We start from the raw sequence: 24,396 nt of genomic DNA on the forward strand, positions 1-24,396 counted from the left end.
TGGTATTCCTGTCCATGTCATGTTTACTATGCCCTAGACAAGCACGGTTACGAAGCCTGTTGAAGAGTACCACGACGAGAACCGACGCCGATCCCGTGATGTTAAGAGACAACAGAGGCAAGATGACGGTTCCGAATCCAAGTGGGATGCCTCCTTTGATGACCGCAGTTCATTCGTATCCAATAGCAGTGGAAGAAGCAAAGTCCACCAAAGGTCAATGGCGGTGAAAGTGGCCGGAGCGTCAGCGAAGAGCATTGGTACTTTTGCACCCAGAGCCGCCAAAGGCATGCTCGTGGATATCCCGCTTGCCATAACTGAAGGAATGAGCGCAGTTCCGAAGCACCTTGGCGTCAACACTCGGAACCACGGCCTGGTCAATAATGCCAAGAGTGGCGCCGTTGTGGCGGGCAAAATCTTTGTGTGGGGCTCTGCCGACGTATCAGCGACTTGGTGATGGAGCCAGTTAGAGGTGGCAAGGAGTCAGGTGCTCTCGGAGCATTCAAAGGTTTTGGCAAAGGTGCGGCAAGCTTGGTAGCCAAAAGCGGCGCGGGCATGTTGGATTATTGGCATACCCCAGTGCTGGTATTGCGAAGAGCTTGAGGTCGGCGGCATATAGTGGAACGAGGAAGGCCATTGCTAGTGCGAAGCACGCGGAGGGGCAATGGCTAATCAATGGCGACGCGGCTTCCGAGGTAAATTTAATGGAGGTACTCGCCTCGTTTAACCGCCTTCGTGGCATTAGCTAGATAGAATCGCAGTCCCAAAGAATTTTAGAGATAGAAATGTACACCAGAATTGATAAGTTCATTTAAATAGATAGGCACATACTCGTGTTACAGACCATTACCTCAAATAAACTAATGATTTAACTGTATTGAGATTGTTCCTCGAAAGAATCAGCGTCTTGAAGACCACGCCAATCGGCCCAGCCTCTCTTGATGAAAGGTCCCCCCTCTCACCGCGGCACTATAAAGCTTTTGCGGTACTATAACTTTCAAATGGTATACCGCTGTATTGGATGCAATTTGAGCATATTCGACTTGGACACGTTACATCGCTACAGCCCAGCAGTTCATTATCCGTGAATGATTGAAATCTAATACATATGTACGAATCTAAGTTATCTACACAACAAATTTCGATGATACACCGCATTTACAAAACTCACGTTCGCCTTCCTAAAGCAGCGCTTTTTGACGCCTCACGATTTTACCCTTTGCTATCTCCTGCCCTAGTCCCGTGTACCTCCATCTGGAGATGTAAGCTGGAGTGGTCCCGTTTCCTCGGTTGTTTGTCGCGTAAACACCAACAAGTGAACCTACAGCGGTGGTTCGGTTAGTAAATTTGGACAATCAGAAGGGAATCCTTATTTTGGACTTCAAAAGATACATGTCAGAGAGGTTATGGGTACGTACCAGTGAAGTCACCCATGCCACCACTGACGAGCGAGGATGGTGCAGTGCCCAACTTGATCTCAGTCTCCTTCGCGCGGGCGCTCGAGGCAGCGTATAACGAGTAACTTTCCGAGTCTTCGGCACGAACAATCAGACGGATAGACGTTCCAGCCCAGGAGCAAGGTACAGGCTTGACAACTGTTTTGGGTATCTCCTTTTGATTAAGGCTACCACCTCCGGAAACCCTGAACCGAAGATGGGGCCTAGCTCCTGGACCGTAACCACCGGCAGCCGAGTTCGAGTTAAGCGTGGCATTGCTTGAGAGCATAACGATGCCAAGATTGATATTTTGCACCTCGTTGAGGAAGACAGTGACTCCCACCTCCTCACCCTGTTCCTTTGGGGAAAAGTCTGCGTCCACACTATACTCAAAGAGAGTGTCCGTTTGTAGACGCATAATCAAGGTTCGATCGATCCGGTCGAAGCCTGCAGTGAAATTATCTACACCGTCCATGATGCTCCCCCAGGATTGTGTGAGTCGTAGGGTTCCTGGATGACCAACTGGAGAGACTGCGTACGATTCTTTGTTGGGAAAGCGCCAGAACGCAAAGTGGTTTGGCAAGGAAGGGTCTTCGAAATTTATGACGTCGTCATCGAACAAGCTGCCATCTCCAGGAATCTCCTTCACAAGGGGACGGGCCCAACCTTCCATCTCGCCGCGCACAGGAGCAAAAGTTGGCCAGTCTCCCTCAGGCCAGGACACAGGAGTTACCACCATTTCGCGACCCATGGGATAGCTCAAGCCTTCAGGGCCCGATCGCCAGCACAAGGCCGATGACCACCACTGGCCATGTGCGTCCTGGAATAAATCGGCGTGACCAACATTCTGAAAGTACTGGTCTGTGTGTGCGTTGGTCAAAACCGGGTTCGCAGGGTTGCTCTCATATGGGCCGAGGATGTTTTTCGATCGGGCGATGGTGACTGAATGGTTCAGGCCTGAACCGCCTTCGGCGATCATCAAGTAGTAAAATCCATCTTTTTTATATAAATGTGGCCCTTCGAGAAATTCACCGGTGGTACCGTTCCAGATGTTACGGGCTTCGCCGCGAATGCCGGTGGCCGGATCTATTGTCGCAACGCTAATACCAGCAGTCGTGGAATATGCCGTACCGTCGTCATCCCAAAAGAGGTCTGGGTCAATGTCCGCCGTGTCATAGCGAATAGGATTGCTCCATGCACTGTCGCTGTAGGGATTCGTTGTGTTGAATATCAAGCCTTGCTTCCCTTCTTTTCCTTGCAAGATGTTACTGCGATATATGGTGATGATGTAGAAGGTGCCCTCGTGATATCTGATCGTCGCAGCCCAGATGCCGTCACTCTGGGGGATAGACTGGGCATAATCGGGAAGTTGGCTTTCCCGACTAATAGCATGACTGGCGGTCTTCCAGTTGATGAGGTCTTGACTTGCGAATACGGGGAGTCCTGGAGTGAGGAGGAATGAGGACGTGGTGCAAAACGTTGTGTTATTTCTCTCGGCAACGAAGACGCAACTGGGATCGCTATGCCAACCGGGTATAGACGGGTTGTATGAAGTCTGATTTTGAGCCGTAGCGGTCGAGCATAGAGTGGCGAGTAAGCCCAAATACTTGAAAATGAATTTCATGGTTACTGTATGGTAAACAATATGTGCGGCCATGAAGAATGCGAGTTCCGTTCTTGAGTATTTAATTGTAACTTGTCGAGGAGTTTCCGTGTGGATCTTTGTCTTGGTTATGCTCGTACTTCGTTTTCCGTTCGCTGTGTTCCAACCACAGCAGTCAGCATCTACCTTGTTATTGCAAGCAGAAAATATGTGTGGACTACTTAGTATCTATTTCTTTCGGTGGAAATCCTGGGCTACGTGTTGTTCTCTCACAGTGACTCCATTCTTCTCTAATTTGATATTGTCATTATGAATTAGAAATGGGGAGCGGGAGGGTCTCGTTAAGAAGTTTGTTCTTGTGTCCCAAGGCGCTTGCAAGAGTAGACCAGGTCGATCGCAATACCACATTCATTGCTTGGGCTCTCTCGTCGTATTGTCCACAGGTGATGCGCCTTGAGCCACTCCCGGCATCTTGCGTCTGTAGTCCCAATGCAGGCATGAAAGTGAATAGAAATTGCTACACAACATACCTATATGCTTGAGCCTCTCTGCTAATTGCTATTATAATGCACTCATCTGCCCATCATTGTGCCTGTAGTAAAGGAGTCCAAGTCCCACAACGTTGTTAACCATAATTATGGGCCATCGTTGGTGCGTGGTGATTACCTGGTTGATACGGTGTCCGCGGTCGTGCGAAGTGCAACTGCTACAAGTGGGGAGGGTGGGGAGAGTGCAGCGGCGGCGACGTCAACGAACAGTAGTCTTCCGATCCCTGCTCCACATGCCTCGTTTATCTCTCGTTTATCGTATATCGCTCTTCCCTCACTTCTGTCGCCTAAGCCCCCTGGTCGTGATACGGCCACACCGTTTACTGAACGACAACAGCCAAATGCTAATTTTTATTTCTGCAAATGAAAAAAATCGGGACAATACTATGGCCCCATCCACCCACATTCACCACTAACGCTGCCTTCACCGCACTTAATCAGCAGAAGCCAAGGAAGCTGCAGAAGCACATTCGTGACTCCCATGACCGCGCCGTGAAACCGGTCAGGTCAAAGCCCAACACTTGCACCACAAAGACGCGAGACATCATTTGGATGAAATCATGTATTGAATCCGAACTCGGCAAAAACAGTATATAATGTCAATCAATCGATGTGAGAGCTTGCCTTTTCATTGTGAGGAGTTGAACAAGTAAATACATGCACAGACATTAACTGTGGAAGCGCATGGTAAACGCCTGGTTTCCTAACTATGCCATAATCAAGAGTAAGCCATTTGAGAAAAAAACTCCTATGTGTTGAAAAAACAAGAAAAGTTGACAGGAATCGAGGCAACGTTTGGATGATAGTTCAAGTTCCCATGACTAGCCGAACTACTGCCTAAGGACGATGCTCTCCTCCTGTGGTAAATCTCGGGAGCTGAAACCAATGCGCAGGGTAATGTGGCCGGATGGAAGTTGCCACTCGTTGCTTGCTTCATCCCAGTAGCTAAGATCACGACGCGTCAGAGAAAATGATACCTCTTTTTCCTCGCCAACATCTAGGGGCACCTTCTCAAAACCACGCAGTACCTTGACAGGAGTGCCAGCGGGTACGGCATCCTGGTCATACGATGCGTAGAGCTGGACCACGGAACTTCCAGACGTCGATCCAGTGTTGCGGACTGTGGTTTTGGCGCGAACCAATTCAACCCACAAGTCCGGGTTCCCCCCCGGCTTGACTTCGAGAGAGGGGTCGGGTGTAGGACCGGGCCTCTCTACCGAGGCCTTTATATCAATTTTCCCAATAAGCTCAAAGGTCGTATAGCTGAGTCCGTAGCCAAATTCATACAATGGTGTAATATTCTTGGCATCGAAATGGCGATAGTCGATGAACAGCCCTTCGGTGAAGTTCGATTGCCATCCATTAGGGTCGGTAACACCGGTGAGATTAACAATAGGAATATTGTAGTCGTCTGGATTCTTTGGAATGGTGTAAGGAAGCCTTCCTGAAGGGTTTACGACTCCATACAAAATGTCCACAAGCGCATTCCCTGTTTCCTCTCCTGGCAAGTGGGCAGCGATAATAGCCGTGACATTGGGGTTCATAGCCCATGGCATCGTATTGATACCGGCTGAGTGCGTGATAACAATGGTGTTAGGGCAAATACTTGCGACATTTTCGACAACCGGTGTCGAGCTCCAGTCAGCCTCCCACGACTTACGGTCGGTTGTTTCGGTAGCCCATGTTTTGAGAAAGACGAGACAGGCGTCAGGTGTTGGGTAGATGCTATGGAAGTCGTTTTTGACAATGATGTCGTTGTTCAGAATGTATTGCACACGTCCGCCATCGGACTCAACTCGGTTCTGTAAAGCCCTCAGGGGGGCGACAATACGTGAGTGGCGCCCGCCACCAGAACCTCCGCCAATGTCCAGTGTGCCGTACTCCCAGCCAAATTCATTCGGGGCGTTGATGGGATCAACCGGGGTTAGACCATCGGCGATGTCGGCAGCATCGTTACCGAAAACGCCGATCTCTTTGGGGGCCTTCAGCGGCAGTGTATTGTTTGAGTTCTTCAGAAGCACATGTCCAGCCGCACCCACTTGACGAATTATCTTGGCATGGTCACCTCGTACGTCGCGGGCCGGCACTAGCGAAATCCCAAATTGGCCCAGCAACTTTCTGTAGCCAGAGCTGACTCCAGTCAGGGGAAGAAACGACGGGTCTGGTGTTGGGTAGTTCTTGTCTTGTCCGAGCCAGTAGTATGGGGTCATAATTCTGCGGACCATGTCATCGAGTCTCTCAACAGGGACATCACCCGAGAGCACAACAGCCTCAAGATTTAGGCCCCACAATGACGTGCCTTCGAAGAGAGAGCCCTGGGAGACAGGGCCGGGCATGTTCATATCAAGGCCGGCATTGACGGCCTTGGTGTTTGAGTGGGTGGCAAACCAGTCTGACATAACATAGCCCTTGAAGCCCATTTGCTCTTTGAGTATGGTGTTCAAGGTGTGGTTATTTTCGCATGCGTAAGTTTCGTTTATGCGCTGGTATGAACACATAACAGCTGATGTACCAGCCTTAACGGAATCGTAGAATGGCCACGCGTACAGCTCGTGAAGTGACCGTTCCCCAATGTTCGAGGATATAGCTTGTATCACAGTTCCATCTTGGAGCGCTGAGTTGGTCCTCTGCAGCTCCTGTTCGTTGCCAACGTAGTGCTTGGCCGTTGCCTGGACACCATTTTGCTGGATGCCCGTGATAGATGCGTTCATGGCTATTCCAGACAGATACGGATCTGGTGAGAAGCCTTCCCAGTTTCGACCCGCTAGAGGATGTCGACCGAGAGCTCCTGCGACGGGACTACAGCTAAAATTAAAACAGTACGATGCTAAAAAGAATATCTGGTTACTTACGTCAAAGCAACATGAATGCCTTTGGCACGAAACTCCTCTCCCATGGCAAGAGACCGAAGATACATCAGGTTCTTATCCCATGTTGCACCCACCGAGATTCCAGCGGGAAACACGCTGACCAAGTCGGCTCGATTGATCGCAAGTGGACCGTCATACAGACAGAGGCCGGAGAAATTCAGTCTTTTGACACCGAGAATGTTACCAACACAAGGGGCGTCAAGGCCCTGTACAGCGCCAGTGACCAGGTTGACTTTCTCGGTAATATTCAGTTGGGAGATAAGAACATCTGCTTTCGCACTGGCGCTTTCCCAGTCAATTTTTCCCACTGACACTTTGCCTTGTATTAGAATTACTAGGCCATAATTTGATAAAAGGAGGAGGAACTTTGCAACTAACACGCATCATATGAACGAGGAGCCAAACGATCGGTGCTCTGAAGAGCGGCAGCAAGCTGCTGAAAGTAAAAGAGGACCGCTGAGGCCGTGCGGTAATGCATGGTAGTGGTAAAAATGACCTAGGTAGTCGGGGCCCAAGGCAGACTGCAAGAAATTGCCGATTCGACGAGATTCATGGATTTTATATCGCAAAATAACGGCCTGGGTTCTGTTCATAACCATATGTTCAAGGAACGCCCAGCCCCGGGTACCCACCCGGCAGGGTAGTGGTAGAGGTTTCGAGCAATATCCTGCCGCCGTCCCTCGCTAGTGGACCAGGGCAGTGCTCGTATCTCGTATATTCCATAACTAATGCTCGTTTGAGCACAGTCTCACCGTCGTATAGCTGGGTCGACGTGGAACCTGTTGACATGACCGTCATGACAACACTGTAAAATTTAAGTGTCTTGCCAGCTTGTTACAGTGCCCCAGAAACAGATGCTGTGAAATCTTGCTCATCATGTTCGGTGGATTCCCTGAGATAGTGGAAGATTACTGGAGGAATATCTTCCGATGTGCTGGGCAGTTCGTGACAGCATCACGCATCACAGTAAACGCTCACTGGAATATCGTTATGCTTTAGGCCACGAGTGACTATGTGCGTCTTCCCAATCTCGATTATTGACAATCATTTCTGAGGCTTGTATCACCAGAAAACTACCTCAGCCAAACACACGATTCAAAATAACTGACAGCAACCAAGCGACAACACTATTCGATACCGTAAGGTTCATCACTTGTCTAGAGCTGCTCCTATAGCAGTTTAGGCCTGATATGTCAAAACAGTCAATGAGAATCCGTTACGAAACGGATTTAACCAGGGAGTTGGAAGGAGGGATCTGCTCCAAAGCTCGGTGACATGGGACGGCCCGCCAACCTTCATAGATGGCGAGCGGGTTATTCTCTACTCAGGCGAGTTCCATCCTTTTCAGATACCATTCATTTTTTGCATTTGGATGTCTTTCGGAAAGACAAAACTCTATGCCTCAACACTGTGCCTTTCGACATCAACTGGGCCTTGCTTGAAGCCGGAAAGTGCCATGTTACCGCCGAAGGCATCTTCGATATGCAACCTTTCTTTGACTTCGCCTTGGAGGCTGGAGTATATCTCATGAAGCAGATAGAGTGCTCAGATCGACAAAGCTAGCTAAACAGTACCATTAATATGAGAGGGAACTAGAATCTGAGAACAGCGGGAGCGAAGTTCCATGTCATGTTTAGTAATGAAAGCTGCAAAATCCTTCGACCCAAAAGCGCGATGGCTTGTTCCACATAGTCTCGTACCTACGGCGAACGACGGTTGATCCTCTGGAGACTTTGAATAATACAACCGATGGCGGCTCCAAGCCAAGGCTGTAGCTTATTCTTTTCATCGATAAGTCTACTGCAGAGTGCAAAAAGCACCTGCTTCGTTTATTCGACAAACACTGAGTTGCATGCCGCTTTAGTGTTGAGAGTTTCCAGGCTGCGACAGCTAGCCAGGAGACGCGTAGCGACACTAGGATCGGATACGATGAGGGACTCGACGAAAAGGCGAAGGGTATTACAAGTCAGTGCCATCGCGGTGCTGGGCTGGCATGCACGGTTAGTAGGCTGTCAAGGCGCCCAAGTCCACATAAAACCATAATGAATCGCCAGAGTCACGGACTCGGAGTCCGAGACGTATCGATACCCATGCATCCATTATTCGCGAGGTCGGTATTCGTCGTGTATCGGGCGGTCGAGACAAGTTACCTGGAGAGGGCGGTTGCATTCGAGACATCGAGGTCTATCAGGACTTGCGCGTCAACGTTTTGAGCGAGCATCAGGGGTTGTCTTTGTATGGCCTAGCCGCCGGCGAGCATGGTGTACTTGGCTGGAACGTTCGAAGTCGACATAACGGGTATGAGATGTGGGAGATCAACCTCGGCGGGGAAGAACACTTGTCGGATGGAGAAAGGGGATTGGGACATCGTAGTGAGTTTCGGGAGTCGATGCCGCTTCGGGTCATGCTGATGGTTTCGTAGGCAGGGAGGTCAGATGGTGATGCGGTCGGCAAATCGTGAGATCAACCAAGTATGTTGTAATGGTCTCTTCAGCCCGACGTGAGGCGATGGTTGTCCAGGAAAATATGAGTTTACTCGAGATTCAAAAGATTAATGTTGAGGGGAAGCAGTGCACTTTTTAATTCTGGAAACTCACAAGGATGACATGCAAACTTGGCTCGCTTGTCTGTGCCGTGTTGCCGTGATGCCGTGGCGGTTGCCGTTCTTCCGGGAAGAGTGCCGTGGTAGCCGATGCCACTGCTCTAGCGTCAGAGTTTGAGACATGGTGGATGACAGCCAAGAGCGAACCGGTGGGAATCATTTGACATGACGTGCATTAACGATCTGATCAATCTCTCGTTTATTTTTAAAGTTTGCGGGGAAAGTCAACTTCATCACGGTCACTGCAAAGCAAAAAGGAACAACGGCGATTGAAGTCATGAGGATTATATTGTAGGTACATGAACCCCATGTCCATATATACAAAGAAAGGTCAAGAGACCGAGCAGTGTGCATCAGCTTACACACCACAGAAATGAAGAGGTTGGTGTCTTCCCTCCGTTCTTTAACCAAAAACGAAGTTCACTCGCAGTCCCCCAGAGACTGGGCGCGATTGCACCATCGCCAACACAGTAGACTGCATCAGAAATGGAGACCGAAGCCTGAGAAGACGTGCGGCTCGAGCGAGACGCTTAGCAAGCCTTGAGGGTGGTGTACTTGCAGGCGGAGCTGATGCCGGAGCCGATCTTCTTGGGCTCGTTGCCGGGGGTGGTGCCCTGGAACTCAGTGCAGATCTCCTTGACGGAGGTGGCGCAGGTGCCGGTGATGGTGGAGGTGTCACCCTTGTTGGAGTTGATGCCAGTGAGCATCTTGCCGTTGTAGGCCTTGACGTTCTTGACAACGACAGTGCGCTTGCCCATGGTCTTGCAGTTGCCGCAAGAGCGGTAGAGCTTGCCGAAGTCGACAACGGTGAAGCCGTCGATGGTGACGGTACCGAGACCGTTGTGCTGGATGACCTTGTCCTCAGCGCCGCGGGCACCACTGTTGTTTGTTAGCGTCTATAATTTAGCAGCAAAATGGATGAACTGTGACTTACCCGCCCTTGACGCTGGCGTTGCCGTCACCCTTCAGGGAGAGAGCATCCTCGCAGACAGCAGTCCACCAGACGTTCTCAATGGTGCAGGCACCCTTGCAGTGGACACCCTCGATCTGGTCAGCACCGATGATGGCGTTCTTGAGGGTGGCACCCTTCTCGAGGATGAAGACGGCGTCCTTGTCGCCACCCTCAGCCTGACCAGTGCACTTGACACCACGACCGTAGGTCTTGAAGCCACCGTCGAAGGTGCCGGAGACAGCCTTCGCGGCCTTGTAGGTGACGGTACCCTTGGAGGCGGGGATGGGGAAAGAGGCGCGCTTCTCGATGGCACCGAAGTTGTTGGGGCTGGACTCAGCGCCGGGGGCGGCGATGGCAGCGGTGGCCGAGAGGGCAGCGATGACAGCGGAGAACTTCATTTTGAATGTGGTGGTTGGTTTAAAAAAACACGTAGAGTTGGAAGATTTGGAAGGTGTTTGAAAATGAATGAATAACCACCAGGGTTAAAGAATGTGAGTAGTTGGATTGGTAAAGAGAGACTGTAGCGGGAATGCTGATGAAAGTGATGAGGAAGGAAAAAAGAGTGTAGATGGACAGGAACTCTGAACCTTCTTATATCTTTGGTCTCCTGCTAGATCTCCTGACCCAACAAACATTCCCCTTCCTCCAGCAATCATCCTGATCCTACATCCCCATCACTTTGCCAAGACATCGACAGTGGGACCTGGCAGTTGAACAGCTCACACGGACATACAAGCTTTCGTTCCGAGGTTGGGGTTGATTGGGGCCCAGGCAGAAGTCCTAGTCCACAGCCTGGTCCGCGATGGCCCGGAATGAGCGCGAGTGGCTGACACAATCTGATTGTGGTGCCGACGAAGGCAAGGAGCTGAGGGAACAATCAATTCATTTCGGGCAGAGCCTTCCCAACCATGCCAATATGATCCACATTGTTATCAGAGAATGGCTCGGGCGTCTCGGCGAGCCGCAACTGCTGCCCAGCATCTGCCTGTGGAGAGAATTAGGGAGGCAGAATGGCTGCCCGAAGAGGCCTGGTTTGACATATCATGACATGGGATATGAGGGCGCCCTGTATCGGCAATTTGCCAACAACTCAGGGGGAGGCCCATGGCCATGATGCATAGATGGGATGGAGCCGTGGGCCTGCCGGCCTTATTGCCCTGTAAAATACGCTTACCTAGAGCAGGCTCAAATGTCGTATTTGTCTAAAAGGTGGCGCTTTTCCCTGGTTAACCATGAAACAAGTCAGGGGCTGTCACAGGGTTGAGATATCAAGCGAGTGGATTGAGCCATGTTGAGTAAAACTGGACTTGATCCACCCAGACGCCTAATTGGGATGTTGGATCGTTAGAGATTTCTGCAGAGTCTGTCACTCAGAACTGAGCAGAAAAAGAGCAAGGGACAGTCGGCCAGAATCCGTAATGTTTCCGTCGCTAGCGCGCGGGAAGTGCTCCCATTCGTGGCGAATCCTGGCTCAGTTGTATATCGAAGGGAGATGAACTGGGGCACCAGATGGAACCAACATCTATTTAGACAAGGCCCGTTACCACGGATGGTCCTGCGCAATTCCCTACCTCAAGGAATTGGATGGAAGGCCCCAAAAGTGACCAAAGACCCCGGCATTTTCTAACGAGTTTCCTTGCCATTCTAGCGAGATACCCAGGTGCTTAGATAATTTGCTCATTTTTTTGTCTATGGCTTTTTGAAACCTTGACCATGACGACCTTTTCTCGAATAACCTTACGAAGGTTTAGGGATATTCTTTGGCTTTCGTTTTTGGTGGAGCGTGCGCGCTCTCCCTCACGCTGGGACCACCAGGGCAGGGTTACGCTTTTAAGATGTGACAAGCGAAATATTTTCTCTGAAATCACCAGCATGTCAGTGCACGGCGCAGTCAAGTTCTTCACCGCACAATCCCCAGATGCCCCCTGTCAAGCCTGTTCACCTTAATCAGCTGTCCGGGGTATCGCCGACACCGAAAACGAACCTGGTCGGCGCAAACAGCAGGCAAGGGGGTGGCAGGCATATTGTCTCTGAGACGAGCTTGTCTTGATCTGATTCAACATGCCACTCTAAATCAAAGATCCATCCGGCGCTAGTGGATCGGAATGTCTGAATCATTGTCTTGCGACTGTCTAAATTACAAGCACACGGACTGTCCCCGCAACGTTCAATGCGCGTCGTGATAAGTCAGACGGACTCCAATTCTGCAATATATCACCAACCTGTCTTGTTTGGAATCTTTGGTGGATGCGACTGTACAGCCAGGAAAGGCAGAATAAGCCCTCGATGCCACCGCCACCGTTGCTTTTCCTAGCTTGTCTGAGGCGGCTCCGACTCTTGTTGCATTGCGACATGGTTGAATAACGGGTACGGTACTGCGGCGGTGAGCAGTTCCACGCGCCGCCAAAAGATAGCTTCCAGCGGAGTGCACCCAAGCGAACATGGAGTGGAGATCGGATGCTCTCTTCAATCAATACCTTAACACTAGTTAGCACATGGGGCCATATTCCGTCGATATTGAACCCAGCCGCCCGGCAAGGGGCCTGAATGGTTGCTCGCGCTTTCAAAAGTGGCGACGCTCCAGTCCCGGCCTTAATTCCACCAATGCGAAATCGATGGTTCGAATCAAGCACACGCTCTTCTCCAGAAAGCCGATGATGCCAAGACAATTTAGAAAGGAGTTGCCAAGACTTTTCACTATGGGATGCCAAGACATTATGGAATCCATCGATCGGCGCACTTTGGGCATACGAGACCGAGTCTGCCGGTCCAATTGGGAGAGAGCAATCACAGAGAGTTCGTTTCCAACACCAGAAACTTTCAGTCCGTTGCAAGTCGCGAGTAAACCTTTTTGCCTTTTCTCAATGCTCGACGCATCGCCGAGTTCAAGATTTATCGGCCTCCGTCCGGGACCGGTGAGAGGCCTCCTCCAGAACCACATCCGGACGAAAGGGGGCCCAAATCGCCGCACACGGGGATCGGAGTCGCCCGGCCAGACTCTGGTCCAAACTGCTAAGAGGGGCCATGAGTGGATAATGTCCTTCTGTAGAGCCCACCCCCGAGATTGCGCCCCAAACGGGAGCAAGCATCGGACAAAGTACCAAGTAGAAGCAACATTCTGGACCAAACCCTGCAATTGTCCGCCAACGTGCCCATCACGCCCTGGGCCCTTCCGGGTCACTGTGTCTGGTAGTTGGGGGGCCACATTGGGATCAACGGTGTGGGTGGCGCTTTTTCCTTATCCATTGTTTCCATCTCTCCTCGTGCTCAGTTATTCCCCGGCAGAACCCAGTAATGCACAATCTCCATGTTGGAGACTGCAGCCAGCGCAACACAGCTGGTTTGTCGGATAGTGCACGCTCGTAAATAACGGAGTCATCCTGACCAGCAATCTATCTGTATTCTAAATTCTCAGGTGAATCAACTAGCCGAACCCCTGATTTACATTGCGAAGCAACACAAGCGCGCCTCGGGGATCTGATTGCTACTTTACCACCATCTATGAACAGACCTTCAGATCTCACAACAAGGGTCTGTTTACCACAGGCTGACTTGGTTTCCTAAAGGAAAGCGCCGTACAAGTCGTCTCACTGCATGTTAGACGTCGCAATTGCAACATTGCGCATGACCCTGCAGAGTATCACTCGGCCGCCTTTTGTAGGGGGCACCTTGAACGAAGCCGGCGGGATGCCGTCATTTCAGTCGCCGTTCAGATGGAATTGTGGCGATTTTGTCATGGGGCAACGGGGCAGTCCCCGAAATTATTCTCTCTGCGGGATGGGCAATTACCATAGTAGGTCCATTCAACTCTGATGTCAGGCGATGGCACAGCCGCCCGACTTCCGGTCATATAGCGAAGCGTGATTCAGTGCAGACGGGGCTTCAGTTGCTAACCTTCATCAAGATCGTGAACACTGACTCGGGTTGGAAAGCAAGCAGGCGTTGTTGGCCTCAGGTGGCAACCGCCTACCAAATGCGAGGCTATCAATGTATTTCCTACATCATCCGATTGTGCGGGAATAGCATAAGATGTGGGCTATCATTGATGGACAAACTCGATGGAGACAACGTCGGGCAAGGGTCTTCGGAGATCGATCCGCCAGATAACATCAATCGGCCTGCCTGGCTGCTCGATGTTATGGCATCGCGCCCTTGTTGCCTAGGGGAGGCCCCTTGTTGAGACCCGTATTCTAGTACAAGCCCCTCAACATAATTTTCCACGAGAATCTCGCCGCAAGGAAAATTCCTCCTACTCTGCAGTGGGCATGGAGAGGAACAACTTGTTTGGCTCCTGTTCTCTAGTATCCCTTCACTCAACTGCACTTCCCCTTTACTGCACTGCCACCGAAGCCGTGGCCGCGGACTGTTACAGATTTTGTGGTCCATCAGCTTTTGGTAACAGTTCCGCCAAGAATCCTGAGCCTTCCAAGTAGACTGTCTCCACGAGCAAGCATTCGCCCACTCGATATTCTTACATATCCACACAGCCTTACATCAAAGGAAGCAAAATAGTGGCCCCGCTGTTGCCTGCAGCAGTCAGTCATTACCGGCGCATGACTGCCGTTACCAAGGATTCAGGTCCCCAAATCATCACCTTCTGGCTGCATATTTCCACCCAGGACTACCGTTGCGGATACTGCAGCCCATTGATCTAGATTAACCGAACAGGTCCCCGAGTCTAGCCTGGGCTTTTGGGCAGTTGTCCGCAGACCGCCTCGGGGAGGTGGTCGGAATCGCCGTTAGTATAAACCTTGGCACTTCGCCGGTGGCCATGGGAGCGGTGTTCGAAGGGGTAGGGATACGAGGCTTCAATCACTCATCACTACTTAGTGCCATTTGATGGTCCGTATCAACGCCATTTGCAAGCCGAAGTGCAGCCAGAACTGCCTTAGCCATCGTCCAGACCGCTCTTCGATGTCTATTTCACAGGGTCAAGCCGCGGGTGGCTCTGCATTCAGAATCCTTAGCCAGCTTTATTCCGTATACCCAGGCTCACGCCTTGCTGTGGTTCTGCTACTGTGGGGTTGCTCAAAGGGGTCCCATCTATATGGGTGAAAGGTGGTAACATTGGTGATGTATGTGGGAAAATCTGGGCAGAATTTGAGGCTGGAAGAAATGCACTAGAAGGTACCTGAGGTACACTACACAGCTCCCAACCCCCCCGGTTCTTCTTCTCGCGAGCTTCGCCACCGCCACTCCCATCTGGGATATCACCTTGCCTACCTACTTTCAGTCTTCACAATCTGAACATGCGTGACGGTTCGGCACACCGCAACTGGAAATTTAACATTCATATGGCCACACATATCTCCCGACTCTCTCTCTTCCATTATCCGACTCTCTGCATCTCGGTGCTCTGATCGAAAGAAAGAACACAATATTCTGATTGATATATTAGCGTTCAATAACTAACCGTGCGGCATATGAATATGGGGCCTGGACTTTGATGATTGGCGGGAACACGATTCATCGAATGTTTCATCTTTGCCGGTGTACACATGTTTTGATAGTGATGATATTAACTTGTTCATCAACTATCGCCCACAGGGGGCGGCAAAACTCAATAAGGATAATACGAGGTTGGGTGTCCTCTTGGGCTACATGATCACATCTACTGAAGGCAAAATGTTCTTTCCGTTATGGTGATGTGCGAAGTAATCTAATTGCGACGGGATTACTGTATTACACCAACTTCAAGCAAATGCATAAACTATTAAGGGCGTCTAGCTGAGATGAATACCACCGTAGGAAACGTTTGCGAAATATCTACAGCTGGCCCAGAGCCGCAGGTCTTGGTAAAAAGACATTTGTTGAATGATACACCATATATATGCCGATGGTAGTTCTAGCTGGATCAAAGCTCAAGTCTCATTGACATGGTGGTAATGGAGAGAGAAATGTCTGGTCAGGATTTTGACTTTCGTTTTGAGTTTGGAGGCCCCATACCATTATGGAAGCTCGGCCGCGTAAGCACAAACAACATGGGGATTAAACCCGCAGAACCGTGCGATCACACGTGGACTTTCTGGCCCCTTTCCTTAATACGTGATGATATGGTTCGTGTAGGGTGTACCGAACTGCACGCCAAGTGATTAGAGATGAATTTCATTTAACTTGCATGCCGTAATGACAATACAATGCGTGAAAAATCAGTGCTATTTGCGCCATAGACGAATCAATGCCGATTCAAATGAAATAACTGAAAACCCCAGGTTATTTGTGAATTATGCGAGTCGTAGTACGACTTAAGCCGTATTCGAACTAGATCTGGATTACCAACGTCAAACCACAAATGGCTGCTCAAGCATTGCCGTATAAATTGAAATCTCAGTGAAGCATCACCAAATCAGGGTTCGCTCCTTCTCCAGTATCCATGTGTAAACCGTCCCCGGGAGATCCATGTCAATAGATGTCACACTGAGTCAAGTCATGCCAACTCCAGGGAATCTCCCAAAAACTCATTGTGCACATTGCAGCGCGGGCGTTTTCAAATGCCGCCCCAAATGAAACAGTACACGTGATCTGGTAGGTGCTCATGACGAAATGGGCTATGAGACAGCTTACAGCAACCTTCCATAAGTCGGTGCTTGGAGACATTCCGGACGTGGGCATCATCGATTTTGAGGACCTAGCTGCACATTTGAAACAGCCCCTAATATATCTACAACCTCGTCCAGATTCCAGAGTTCGAGACCCTGAGCCTTCTGGAGATGCATTATAGATAGCGGATTGTCTAGGTTCAGGTGCAAGGTGGATAAAGTTGGGAATGACTTAATAGCATGTATTTGTGGGATTGCGAATGAGTAGGGTAGCAGGCATGGGCTTTGCTAATAGCCAGTTTGACAGCGGCTGAATTTCATCAGACTACATAGAGTAACACTTTTACCCAATAAGCACGTCGTCAATAATTATTTTCATCCAGTCTCACAAGATAACGTGTTCCAGCAGAGACTCGACAACAATACGAATGACAAGCCATTAGCTAAAGGTTTCTTGGAAAGACACAATAAAACTCGTTTCCGTTTCAACTTGATACTTGGCAGCAAAAAATCGTGAGATCCATGTGGTAGGCGCCTGGTCTTCATGCATGAAAAATTCTTCCGACGAGGCTCTAGGGCTGCCCTCTCGGGCAAGGCTAGCTCATCTGGCAGTACTTGAATGTGATGTTCGACTTCACTTGATCTGGGGCAATATAAAACGATTGCATATTGAACGATCTGCAGGTATATGATTATCTCAGGTATAGGCACCGTTTGTACCTAAACACTGACATATAACTGATGTGCATCCCCAAGAACCTCGCAGGCAGAACTTGGAAAGAAGACCTACTCTCTAATCTCTCCGTCATGACAGCGTTAGTGAAAGCATCTTGCCGCCTAGCAAGACAATCCAATGCTACGAGCAAGGCTTTTCAATAACTCTAGCAGCGAATCTTTGAGAACGATGACGTACCGAAACATTATCAGGGTTTCAGGATGGAGGGTGGCGATCTATGTATGGCCACCAACAAATCCACATCATGTTATGGCCATTGGCAATGAAGGAGATCGCTCTCAAGTAAAACTCACTTCGTAAGCAAGACAGCTACATGACAAACGTAGTCAAAGGTCATACAGAGAGGCGTATGCTCAAGTAAACTTATGCCAACGGGGAACACATTTTTGAAAGTTCAAGAAGACTCAATTAACAAGTTATTACTTACGGAATTATCGAGACATTCCCAACCAATATTTGGAGTCAGATACGATAATGTCAATTCGATATATCGAGAGGCAGTCAGTTTCAACATTCACCAACGCAAGATACAGGACGGGACCAAAACAACACTACTATTGCAATACTTTCTATTCTAGACAGCCTTACGCGCTCCACTTCATGCTCCACAAATTCATATCGTGACAGAAACAAAATTACAGTTTGTGCTGGCACCCACCAGTGCAGTCTGTAATCAGCTCCACATCAATCATAGCCTTGATGGTCTAGCGGTATGATTCTCCCTTAGGGTTGTTTGCCAACAATTCAGTCTGGGAGAGGTCCCAGGTTCGATCCCTGGTTAGGGCCCAATATCTTTTGCTCCTGCCGTTGTCTTTTTCTCTAGCCTGTAAACAGCGATATGTGTAGATAGATTAACTAATCTCGCTTCTAACGCCGTGAGAGAATCTTCAATTTGCGAGTGAATATTTAACTAACATGTAGGGTAGTCTCTTAAGTGAGCACGTGCAGGCGCACGGGACATATGCACCGCCAAGTGCTGCAGCCTGCAGCTAAAGAAAAGACTTGGCAGAATGAAGTTATCGTGACAGTTTTATTATTAGGTTTGATTAATTGCTATTGCATATTGGTGACATTTGTAGCCATTAGCAGACAATTTCCTAGCACGGTCTCGAAAAGCAACTAGAACGTCAGTCAGTCCGTATAATAAATAGTAATTCAAATAGTGAAATCTTAGGAGTATTTAATTGTACATTAAAGCCTTTAAATTTATGTTCAGTTTTCTAACACGTGTTCCTAATTATCTCTAACTTCCTGAGAATCGCGGGAATGGAAGGAAGACTGTAAACTCTTATTATGCCAATAGTTGTATGTATAACTTCACTCAGTAGAGTATCAGTGGATTGGCATATTTCAACTACACTTACCACCTAGCTACACAATAAAGAGGTAGTAATTTCACCATTGACCTAACACGTCGTTATTATCTAGCAAACAAATCATACTAATGTGTATTACGACAACTTAGATACGTAGCTTCAACCCTTGTGGAGGGTTAGATAGCGATGTAGATCGCTCTAGATGTCATTTTACATCTTGGCTACTTCTCAGTCATGGCATTTGAGTTTGTCAGGGGGCGAAAAACTGGTGGCGAAACTACTTGCAATCATTTGAAAAGTAAGGTATTTTATTGAGATGAGGGAATATGCTGGCTAATCACATAGCATGGCTATGAAACTGCATGGTGAAATCAGAAGGAAATTTAAGTCAGTGATTGAGATGTACTTGAAACCCCATACAGGGGAATCCGCGGGATAGCCAAGTCACATCCATCAGTACTATCAAGGTGTCAGAGGTTACCAATAGCGTAGTGAAGTACACTCATGCTGAGTAGAAGAGGACACGCTGAAAAAATCTATTTGATTGTGTGATACCGTTAACACAAGCTCCTGCAAGCTTTATTGGAGATATGATTGACAAGTTGTAATTTCTGATCTGTAATTATGCATGGTGGTTATGGAAGGATTTCAGGAGCGCAGGACACCTCCCATTACCAACAACCATGTTCAATGAGATTCCAACCTGGAATTTGCATATGAATGTACACTTGCAACATATTTCAAAATGACTCCCATTCAGATCCCCGTCGGTTAGTCGCCTGATGGACATGGATGCCGACGATATGATAGCGGGCAGTTGCCAACATTAATCGCGTAGGGAAACGGTTATGCAAGGAATCTTGAAAAAGAAGAAAAAAACCTCCCCGATTCTGTTCGAACATTAATATGACTGCGTCAATGAGGGTGGTGTTTTCATGAGTACATTATAGCTGAGACCTTGGCTGCTATTGGAAAACTTGTCAAAAAGTTGGTGGTGTTGCTTAGTGCTATGGTTTATCGATCAAGACGTTTCTAGTCCTTTTAGTCTGACAACACCTCTTTGTTGCTTTAAAACAGAGAGATGATTCAACATTCCGATCCAAAAAAAAGAAATTCAACCAAAATTGGCTTTACAAGCTTGATTGCATACCAATCAAGTGTACAGAAGTAAAGCGATCGTTGTACCACCTTGAATTATTCCAACAGAGCATCCAATATAAAAGTTTACTGCCTTGAGGCACGAGAACTAATTCTCTTATGTCACACCAACACTGAATGAACATGCTCATCATAGTAGTATATGTAGTCTTATTACCCTCTACCGGGGACAAAGAATCATGTTTGTGTAGAGTTGGTTCCTCGCCATCGGCTAAATAAGCTATGAGCTCTGCGCCGTCGTCAAGGGCAAATAAACTACGTCATATACACCTGACAATCAGGCAATATTCAAACCGTTCCACTACATTCGGTAGTCTTGTGAGTACAACGATCGATAATCTTGGAGTCACAAATGTGACATGCTTGGAACGTATCTTACGAAACACAAGGGATGTATTCTAGATCCACATTACGTGCAAATTGCCCCCCCCCCCAACATTCCCAAAGTGTCACGCGTCTAAATGCTCCGGGCAATTCATTCGAATACGAGCTCAAATCTACTTTCAAACAGGCTTAATAGACTGTGCCGAGAACTCGCACCAAACTCAACTGATTCAGTGCAATCTTCACGCCATCCCCTTGCCAAACCTAACAGCACAGTAGGTTGAGGGAGACGCGGTAGACCGGCGTACCGACGTATGGATAAATATGGCTCATTACAACTGAAAAATATCACAAAACGAAGTATAGAATTTTGATCATCAGAGAGGTGTTTTTTGAATCTTGAATTCATGTCATTGCGGGTATATTGCATTCATTAGATACCCTTCTCAATCATTAGACACTTCCCAGCCCTTTTATTACATTTGGTTTTAAACTTGAGCACCCTTCTTCTCTGCGTGCTCGGAATCACCCTGGATGCCCTCAGCAGCCTCCTGCTTCTCATTGTGGACGATATCCCTCTCCTCAGCATCCTGGTTGCCGTACAGTCCAATTCTGTACCAAGGCAGCTCGAACAAGCGGTCCATGCTCTCGAGGGCGCGACCGGAAGTTTCGGGCACAAAGAACCACACCCAAGCACCACCAATGATGGTGATTGCGGCGAAAGACCAGAATGTACCCATGGGAGAGATGCCGCCGAGCTTGGTAGACACGAGCATGTTTGGCACGGCACGGCTGTTACCGTACTGGTTCGCAAAGTGCAGCGTCATAGCCCATGAGGTAGCAAGAGCTCGGACACGGAGAGGGAACAGCTCAGCGGTGAGCAGGTACTGCATGCTGTTCCAGCCAAGGGCCCAGCCAAAACCAGAGATATAGATCATGCCGATAGCGCCCTTGCTGACACCAATCAGATGGTCAGGGAGCTTGAATGACTCGTCAACGCCCAGCAAGGGGACATGAGTAAGGAAGGCGGCGACATAGATCATGGCAATGGCCTGCAGGGTGATACCGGTGAGCAGAGCACGCTTGCGGCCGATGACATCGACCAGGAACAGAGCGCAAAGAATGGCGGCAGTAAGCTTGACGACACCGAAGACTGCGGTGATGAGCAGAGACTCGTTTTGACCCGTAATACCCAAAATCTTGAACAAATCAGGAGCGTACAGGGTGATGGAGCCGGCACCGGACCACTGCGAGAGGAATTGCACCATGGTAGATAGGTAGAGACGGTACAAGTTGCTGGGGACCAGGAACAATTCCTTGACCTTGCCGACCCAGGTGGTACCCTTGGATGCTTCAAGCTCCTCGTGGTGGGCGTGCTGGATGTTGTAGATCTCACGGGTGACATACTCGTGGTCGACAGGAAGGTGACGAAGGTGGGCCATGGTTGCGGTGGCCTCCTCGATCTTGCCCTGCTTGACGAGGAAGCGGGGAGACTCAAATTGGAAGAAAGTCAAGATGAAGATGATGCCGGCGAACATGATGTGCAGCGAGGTGGGCACGAGCCAGCGGTTGTGGGTGTTGTCACCAAGGTGAATCTGGCAGCCGTAGTTGGTGAAGTAGGCGAGCACGATACCAAGGTAGACGAAACCCGTGAAGACACAAGTACACAGACCTCGGACAGAGGCAGGTGCGATCTCAGCTAGGTAGACGGGGGCGACGACAGGGGTCTGGCCGACACCAAGACCGGCAATGAAGCGGCCGGCGTAGACAGCACCGAGATGTCCGTTGTTGGCCATGAAGATGGCAATACCAATAATCCAGACGATGCAGAGCTGACGAGTGGCCCAGATTCGGCCGATCTTGTCGCAGATAACGAAGGCACTGGTACGAGGTCAGCGGAAGTCGGGACGGGAGAGCGCGTGCAGACGCAAACTTACAAGAGAGCACCAGCAACGGAGCCGAGTTGAACCATGGCAGAGACATTGGCCTTGATGTTGGTCTGCTCAGAGGCACTGTACGACTCATAGTGGATGAATCTTTGGAAATCCTTGGAGCCGAAGGCACCAGAGATGAGACCCTCATCGACACCACGGGCTGCGCCCATGAGGCCGAAGGAGATGACGGCAAACCATAAGCGCCAGTTGAAGACGCCCTTGGGCTCGCCAAGCTCTCCGAGCTTGAAGATGTTGATGGGTTTCTTGACACCGCCGCCAGCCATTTTGACGGTAATATCTGCTCGCACGGGGGAGGTCGAAGCGGGCTAGTAGAAGAAAAGATGGGGGAATGGTTGGGACGTGAACGCAACGGTTGAAGAACAGAAGCCTGGAGAGAGGGCGAGGAATGCTTCGTATTAATACCTAGATCGGGAGTAGGAGCACCCAGGCATACAAACACAAATCACTTAGATCCAATCTAGTCGCCAATTCCCCGCCCCCCTAGATGAGACTGCCCACGGTCATTGCGACCCCGTGGGAAAGGGCCGTAAAGTCGAGGGGAAGCCCCGCGGACTAGCCAATCGCTCAAGTTCCGATCCACCTTCGTAGAAAAATTACGAGGGAAGGAATAACTAATGGTGTCCCTGTAACGGAACTAAGCAGGGATAACATGAGATGGTGGCATGGGGATGGACATGGAGATGCGTGGGGAGAAGAGGTGATGGCCACGACGTGAAGTGGGCGGCAACTTGTCCGTTTCCGGCCATGGCAACCGCACGCCGGCGGATTTGGGGCGGTTGGGGTAGAGGACTGGATTCGAACGCTGACCCAGTATATTCTCCATCCTTCCCAGTCAGGCCATATACTGTAGGATGTGTCTGTCTCGGTTTTTTTCCTTCTCGGTCACATTTTCGGTATCTCTGCCTGGCCACCTATCCACTTGACATGCAAAGCCAACGTCCGCCCTCCTCCGCTCTTCGGTATGCAGAATTAGTGAAAACTGGGCTCACGGATTATTAATGCCGATGCGGATCGAATAGCCAAGTCCAAGTGACGGAAAACCGAATCAACGGAAAAAGCTCTGATACAAAACTCTGGATTTCAGAATCGCTCACCTGCCCTCTAAGAACCGGGATGGCTAGCGTTCAACTTTAGATGGCTGTTAGTGGCCCAAGGATGGCCATGGTGCGGAAGTCAGCGCGGTCTTCATGCCGCTCACGTACACCTCAACACTGCTCTCCCACATCAAGGTTTACTCCCACCGGATACCTTAGGATCAAGAGGCTCCCGCAAGTTCCCGTGATGCAACACACCCACAGGACTCCCTTGCAGTAGTTTTCGCGCTTCCTCATGTCGTTCGCCAGAAAGAGCAACGCCGCTTACACCGGCAGCTTTTCTATTGAGTAGTGAGACAAACACCTCAAGTCTGGGTTTGCACTGGGCTTGCAACCATTCTACGTCGGTATCGGAATAAAAAGTACGACCAAGGGCGATCCGTAGGTGCCAAGTGACGTGATTTTCCTTGTCCGGTTCTGCCAAGGGGCCCAAAGGGTGCAAGCCAAGTCGGGCCTGGCGGCAGGTAACGGCATCCAAAGTGTGCCCCGGTTCCCACCTACTGGTAGTGTCAGAGCTTGGCTCCGCATTCTCCGCGCTTTTGGGGTTTGGAGAAAGCGAGACGGTCTTTTCCCCGCAACGTTTTCATTGCGACCCCCAAGCTTTTTACTAGGCAATGGCAGTGATATGACTCGTCGAGCGCCGATGTCCGCCTTTTCTGCTGACCAAAGGAGGGAAAAAGGCGCTCGCAAATGCCCCATCTCGCCCCATGATCCATGACGCTTGGCATTGTAACCCGGCGCACGTTGGCAAGTGCTTGTTTGGGCTGGTTAACGCAAGTCCTTCTGCCAAACCGCTCTAGCCCCCCTGGTATCTGAGATGTTCGCGCTGCAGCTTGCCGGCGGCCGGTGGACCACGTAGGACCATTTCCGGTATAAGTCGACGGGGCTCCGACGCGCGTGCAACTGCCGCTCGGCCATCTTCCGTGAGAGAACCGCCACCTCCCCCTAAAGAATCTGCACTTATGCGCCCGCGCAATCTTCAAAATCGAGTCATAAACCCCAGCCTGCTCCGTTTATATTAAACGAGGATGGAGAACCGAAGACATTGACCAGTAAAACTTGACAAGGTCTGGCCCATCGGGCCTCGACCGACATGCGCCTCGGTCCAGCGCCATATCTTTTCCCCTCAATCTCACCAGACGAGATGGATCTCATAGCGAACCGCCCGTAGTTTAAGCTTACATACCATCTCGGCCAACCAGGATGGCCATTATTGCGCCGTAATACACTTGTGATTCGTGGGCGAGAGATTCAGGATCTCAACCA

At 49.8% G+C, this 24,396-nt stretch overlaps 4 protein-coding genes across 4 annotated transcripts; all 4 read right to left on the bottom strand.

Moving 5' to 3' along the window:
• Positions 1-241: 241 nt before the first annotated feature.
• Positions 242-3,057, bottom strand: EsH8_VI_001208 (glycoside hydrolase family 43 protein; the record flags this gene model as incomplete). The annotated part of the gene is made up of 3 exons (XM_083272461.1): positions 242-428; positions 573-636; positions 1,416-3,057. 3 exons carry the CDS (start codon positions 3,055-3,057, stop codon positions 242-244), a joined length of 1,893 nt encoding a protein of 630 aa, XP_083127635.1.
• Positions 3,058-4,414: 1,357 nt separating this feature from the next.
• On the bottom strand, positions 4,415-6,295 carry EsH8_VI_001209 (glycoside hydrolase family 3 protein; the record flags this gene model as incomplete). Its single annotated transcript, XM_083272462.1, has 1 exon — positions 4,415-6,295. One exon carries the CDS (start codon positions 6,293-6,295, stop codon positions 4,415-4,417), a length of 1,881 nt encoding a protein of 626 aa, XP_083127636.1.
• A 3,291-nt stretch (positions 6,296-9,586) lies between these two features.
• On the bottom strand, positions 9,587-10,406 carry EsH8_VI_001210 (pectate lyase-domain-containing protein; the record flags this gene model as incomplete). Its single annotated transcript, XM_083272463.1, has 2 exons — positions 9,587-9,935; positions 9,991-10,406. The coding sequence occupies 2 exons, from the start codon at positions 10,404-10,406 to the stop codon at positions 9,587-9,589; spliced, it is 765 nt and encodes a 254-aa protein (XP_083127637.1).
• A 10,163-nt stretch (positions 10,407-20,569) lies between these two features.
• EsH8_VI_001211 (general substrate transporter) lies at positions 20,570-22,299 on the bottom strand (the record flags this gene model as incomplete). Its single annotated transcript, XM_083272464.1, has 2 exons — positions 20,570-21,962; positions 22,019-22,299. 2 exons carry the CDS (start codon positions 22,297-22,299, stop codon positions 20,570-20,572), a joined length of 1,674 nt encoding a protein of 557 aa, XP_083127638.1.
• Between the last annotated feature and the right edge of the window lie 2,097 nt (positions 22,300-24,396).

Source organism: Colletotrichum jinshuiense, chromosome 6 (assembly GCF_051148585.1).
Source record: "Colletotrichum jinshuiense chromosome 6, complete sequence".
Lineage (NCBI taxonomy): Eukaryota > Fungi > Ascomycota > Sordariomycetes > Glomerellales > Glomerellaceae > Colletotrichum > Colletotrichum jinshuiense.